The following is a 5,639-nucleotide window of genomic DNA, read 5'->3' as shown; positions in this document are numbered from 1 at the left end:
ACCCTTTCTACTTGGGGCAATGAAACGGCATGTAAGACTCCCATGGATACGAGTTTCTGTCTGTTGTGTAAAGGTCAACACACGCTCGTCACATGCAATAACGTTTTAGGAAAGTCTATGCAAGAAAGGCAACAGCTTTGCATGTCCAAAGGAGTATGCTTTTCATGTCTTAGTCAAGGCCACATGGCATGACACTGCAGCAGAAGACCCAGTGCGAGTTGTGTAAGAGGTCACACGCAACTGTCCTCAATCGCTTCCCGCCTGATCAGAAAACTGAACAAAACATGCAGAAGACCGCCGTCAGAGCCACGAACAATTGCATGAACTGTATGACACTACAACCTCAATGATCCTTCCAGTATGGATTCACCACAAGAGTGATCCAGATCGTCGAGTAAAAGTATACGCCATGCTAGATGATCAGAGTGATACCTGTTTTGTTACGGATGACGTAATGAACAACCTTGGATTAACTGGTCCTGCAATTGAGTTAGAGCTGGGCACCATGCACGCAATAGAGAAAAACTGACATGCAAAGAATTGACGGTTTGGTCGTATCACGCTTCGACAGTGAAGTCGACACACCCCTCCCAAAGGCGTACACCAGAAGACACATACCAGGCCTACGTGGTCAGATTCCTCGTCCTGAAACTGCACGCAAGTACGGGCATCTAGAGAGAATTGCAGAAGAAATCCCGCCATATGAAGAGCACTTAAACATCGGTTTATTTATTGGCAATAACTGCGTTCGTGACCACTATGCCATACGCACAATATAAGGCTGGGGCGTGGTAGGAGTTAGAAGTCACAGAGAACATGTAGATGACATTGGGGAGACAGCCGGATGCCATCCTATCACCACAGGAGAGATATTAGGCCAATAAGAATTGACGAGCAAGTTCATCCCTTTGAAATGATATAAAGAGATTATGATTCCTTCAACCAACAAGAAAATGTTCGAGCAGGACTTTTCTGAGAAACTAACTTAGCAATGCCTCAGGAGGATTTAAAGTTTATAGGAAAACTTCAGGCGGTATTCATAAGGCAGGCAATGGACACTATGAAGTTCCCTTACTGCGTGGCGACGAAAACGTCTATTTACCATGCAACAGGAAGCTAGCTCAAATAAGATTAAAGCAGCTACGAAAACGATTCGCCAGTGACTCAAAATACAAAGAAGATCATGTGGCATTCATGGAGAAGATGCTGGAAGCCACGCATGCAGAGAAAGCCCCAAAACAATGTCATGAGACAACGTGGTACATTCCTCATCAATAATATGCAAATGAAAGTCACCTGGAATTATATTTCTCGTATTTAAAGACACAGAGAGTTTATTCGCTTTTAAAGTTTTCCGCCACTCTTGTGGAGTTGCACTAAAAATACTAAAGAGTAAGAAATGTTCTATTGGCGAAAGTATTGAATGTAATGGCTCCTTGTTGGACTTTAATTCTCCCCTTGAGTCGCACAAGTCGCCCACTTTAACAATTCCGAAGTCAATCAGTCAATCTAAATTGATTTAGATTCGATACAAATAAAACGGTTATTCTAAATGACTTGGTTTGCTATTTCAGAGATTAAGAGAGGGTTATCCTGGCTGAGAGAGGTCCATGCCACTAAACACTCTTTGTAAAACTCTGGGAGTGCTATAGGAAGCCGAGGATAGCTGAAATTGCAATAAAACAGGAATTTTCCCCCGACTTTTTTAGGGTAGAAATCTAAGAAGAGATTCCATGTAGCTGGCTCATGAGATAGGTACCTCTTGATGCAAATTATTCTTTGAGCCGAGATCATTGACTCAATATCGCAAATTTTTAAACCTCCAAGAAATTTTAATTTCTATTTTTTCCCCTTGCTCAAGCCATGTCGCACGGGAACGAATCATTGATCCCCTCACAATATAATTGTACTCGTTTTCATATTCCAGTTTAGCCGATTCAAGATTTGCTAAGTTTTTCTGCATGGGCGTTTCCGCTATTTTCTCCTCACAAAATTTAAGTTTTCTTTCAAAATTTTGCATTTTCTTTCTCCTTTCCTTAGCTGTTGATTTACTGTAAGATACACATTCCTCACGAATTTTATATTTAATCCAATCCCATTTAACTCTCAAATCATCACAATAATTAATTTCGTCAAGCCACTTTGGGAAACCATCACGTAAGCACTGAGCATACAGGGGGTCTTCTAATAGGCTGTTATTGAACTTCCAGAAAGAGGGACCACGCTGTTGATCTTTTAAGCTGTTAATTTCAAGGGTTATTGCGAATGGTCCGTTTTGATTGCTGTCACAATGTCTACATTAGCTACATCGTCTTGTAGCAAATCGCTTATAAGCCAGTAGTCTAATCGCCACTGAATTACTGGGCTTTTTAGCCTCCAAGTAAACTTTTTAGCATCGGGATTACGGATTCTCCAAATGTCCACTAAATCATTCTTTAACAAAATATCGTCTACAAACTTCACCGATTCTTTTAGCACTGGTTTTCCACCTGAACAGTCTAGATCAGGGTCAAAAGCAATATTTAAGTCCCCGCCTAATATAATTTTGTGCTTGGTCCCTTGGTATTGCTCATCACCAAGAAGTTCGGTCAATGATTAAAAAGAACAAAGACTGGCTGGTGACACTATTGGGGGCGTAGATATTTACCAAAAGGAAGGGCTCATCTTGAATTGTTGCTTCGATAAATAAAAATCTCCCCTCCTTATCGGTTTGAATTGATTGCAATTTAAAGTCAAAGGATTTGCATATAAGGATAGCAACCCCACGACTATGGGTAGAGCCATGAGCGAAGTATATGTCTCCAGGCCATTGTTTTTTCCACTGATTTGCAATATCCTCAGTGCTGTATGTTTCTTGCAAAAAACAGATGTCAGAATTTTGCTTCATTAACCAATTGAAAATTGATTTCCGCTTTTCGAAATTTCGTATACCTCGAACGTTCAGCGAGATTATTTTAAACTTTAGGCTATTACTATCCATTGATATTTATAAGTGTAAAACCAGAAACAATAGAGCAGCAGCTGGTACTCCCATGGGTATTTGCACTTCCCGAAACAATAAGCAAAATTACTAACATTAAAACACTCATCACATCAAACATAGAGACAAAAGATTTAAACGTAGCCAGTGATAAAAGACTGATTAGCGCTACGTCGTATTGGGTCGCCTCAAGAGTACTCCTTATTTGCATAGTCCACCAGAAGAGCCCCCAATGTTTCTTTTAAAATCATAACAACAACGCAAAATTCAGGAAATCAAAGGAACCTTTTCTTCTTAAAATGAGCATTGTCCCTTTACCTGGATGCCACTGGGTTTTTTATGCTTGTGCGTGATCAATAGAAAATGAGGGGACAGAGAAGGAGGCTCCCGGTCCAGCCCTTGGGATATGTCATGTCCACGAAAGTTATTTTTAGAAGTCTTCCGAGACGTCCGCATGCAGGCCAACCTCGGTCCGATGTTTGAAAGAAAATATATTCATCAGCCTTCCACATGTGCCATCATTTTCTCTTTTCACTAAGAACCTGAGAGCGAGGCAAGACTGCATGCGGACGTCTCAGAAGACAGACTTCCGCTAGAACAAAGACTTCCGCTCGTCTAAAAATAACTTTCGTGGACATAACATATCCCGGCCAACGCCTTGAGCCTCCCTCTCTGTCCCCTCATTTTCTCTTGGCGTGATATGTACAGCTTCAAGAAAATTTCTCACCGTCAACAAATAAAATATAAGGTTGTGACCTACTGAAAGCTGCCCTCTTTCCTTCCTTCCTCGCCTCAATCATTTTAGGGATGAGTTTTTTCCTCATGTCAACAACTTGTTTCGGGAGATCTGGGCCAATGCCAAAGTCACTCTCTCTGCTAAGAGCGGAACGGCGGGCGAAAATATCCTCCTGATCTGAGTAGAAAAGAAAACGTGCGATGATACCTCTGGGTTTACCGATGTTTGGTCTTCTGCCGGTCCTATGGACACATTGGATTTCGATTTTACAAGCATTGGAGATTCCCAGATTATTCTCCTCTCTATCCTCTATCCTCTTCTCTATCCTCACGGATGCCACCGAAACGTAAGTTTTCTCGGCGCTGGTACACTTCGTAATCCACAAGTTGTAGGCAGAGTATCTTCAGCTCCTCCTCGTTCTTTATTATTATCTCTCCCATTTTAGCCTTATCTTCTTGGACATCTTTGTTTAAGCTTTCTACACTCTGCTGTAGATTATTTGTAGTAGTAGGTACTTTCCTCAAGTCTTGCTCGACGCGAACACAATCTTGCTGAAGGGATTTAACAGTTATGTTGATTCGCTCGACGGACTCTCGAAGTTATTGGATTTCCATTGCAATTTGGTCCAATTTGACAAGTTTACTGAGAATCAGGTCCACTTTTGACGCGAAGTCTTCGGCCATATCTAAAACTGAAAGAGCTACGTCGTTTTTTCCTTCGCTTGAGGCTGCACTACACTCGACGGCGAATGCTTTGTGGCAGTGTAAGTCGTATTCTCCCTCCTTTAAACGCTTGGATTCTGGTGAATTTGTTTCTTTGGAGGACCGATCCCTACTACTGCTACTTAGCTTTGATTTTCTTTTCACAAACGAAAAGAATTCCATGCACAATTCTAAAAAAAGAGAACTATTGCTTGGGAGCTCAACTTCTTAGCTCCTCACCGTAACATGCTCGGCCCAAAACCTCAAATCAAAAGAGGAACTGCGATGTGCTTGGGAGGCGGCTTCAGATTACACCAGTTCACGTCTCACAGCAAAGATGTTGAGTCTAGGAACGTAGAGTCTCACGCAAAGGAGATTAAGGAACTTGACTTGAACTGTGATTTGCTTCCCCCTGAACGTGTCCTTGGCGTTGAATGGAACATCGGAAACGGCGATCTGAACTCCCTCTCCTAGAGAAGATAGAAGATCCGAGATGCTTCAAGACAAAGGAAATGGGAATCTTGAGAAAAGTCGAGCTACATCACTTCTCGGATGCCAGCACAGAAGAATAAGGGCACTGTTTTTATCTCCGCCTCGTGGACATAAGCAACCAAGTGCACTGGTCACTAGTGATGGGTAAGGCACGTGTGACCCCATTAAAGCCAATAACTATACCGCACCTTGAGCTAGCAGCCGCCCTGGTGTCCGTAAGAGTTAGCGAAACACTGAGCAGAGAGCTGAGATACGATGAAATAAAAGAGGTGGTTCAGGCTTACATCCACAATGACGCCCGTCGCTTTCACACATTCGTTGCAAGCAGAGTGCAGCAGATCAGGGATTCCACCGTACCAGAGCAGTGGAACTATGTTGACAAAAGGAACAACCCTGCTGACGACGCTTCTCGTGGCCTGAGCCCCAAAGACCTTCTGCAATCCTCGAGATGGCTACAGGGACCATCCTTTCTGTGGGACCAAGACTAACCCCCAGACTCGCAGCTTACAGATTTACTCAGTCTAAAATGCCAGACGATTTTACTCGTCAATGGGGAACCCCTCGGGCTCTAAAGGTTAATTGGAGTGAATCAAGAGCTTTCCTTGTGATATGGGAGTAATTAATAATTTATACCATTGAGTTACTCTTCCTGATTGGAAGAATTTCAGTACTAAAATTCCAATAGGACTGAGTGTGATACACCCTTTGAACAAGCATCGTTGGTGGTAGT

The 5,639-nt window shown here is 42.5% G+C and overlaps 1 protein-coding gene across 1 annotated transcript; it reads left to right on the top strand.

Annotated features, from left to right (window-relative positions):
- Positions 1 to 5,049: 5,049 nt before the first annotated feature.
- LOC138005337 (uncharacterized) lies at positions 5,050 to 5,397 on the top strand. Its single transcript, XM_068851584.1, has one exon. The coding sequence runs from the start codon at positions 5,050 to 5,052 to the stop codon at positions 5,395 to 5,397; it is 348 nt and encodes a 115-aa protein (XP_068707685.1).
- Positions 5,398 to 5,639: the final 242 nt, after the last annotated feature.

This window comes from Montipora foliosa, chromosome 6 (genome assembly GCF_036669935.1).
Source record: "Montipora foliosa isolate CH-2021 chromosome 6, ASM3666993v2, whole genome shotgun sequence".
Taxonomy (NCBI): Eukaryota; Metazoa; Cnidaria; class Anthozoa; order Scleractinia; family Acroporidae; genus Montipora; species Montipora foliosa.
This window is presented reverse-complemented; position numbering and strand designations above follow the sequence as displayed.

What these genes read in the sequence shown, in the direction of transcription:
- LOC138005337 (XM_068851584.1), top strand. Translation starts at nt 5,050, where the DNA reads ATGGGTAAGGCACGTGTGACCCCATTAAAGCCAATAACTATACCGCAC.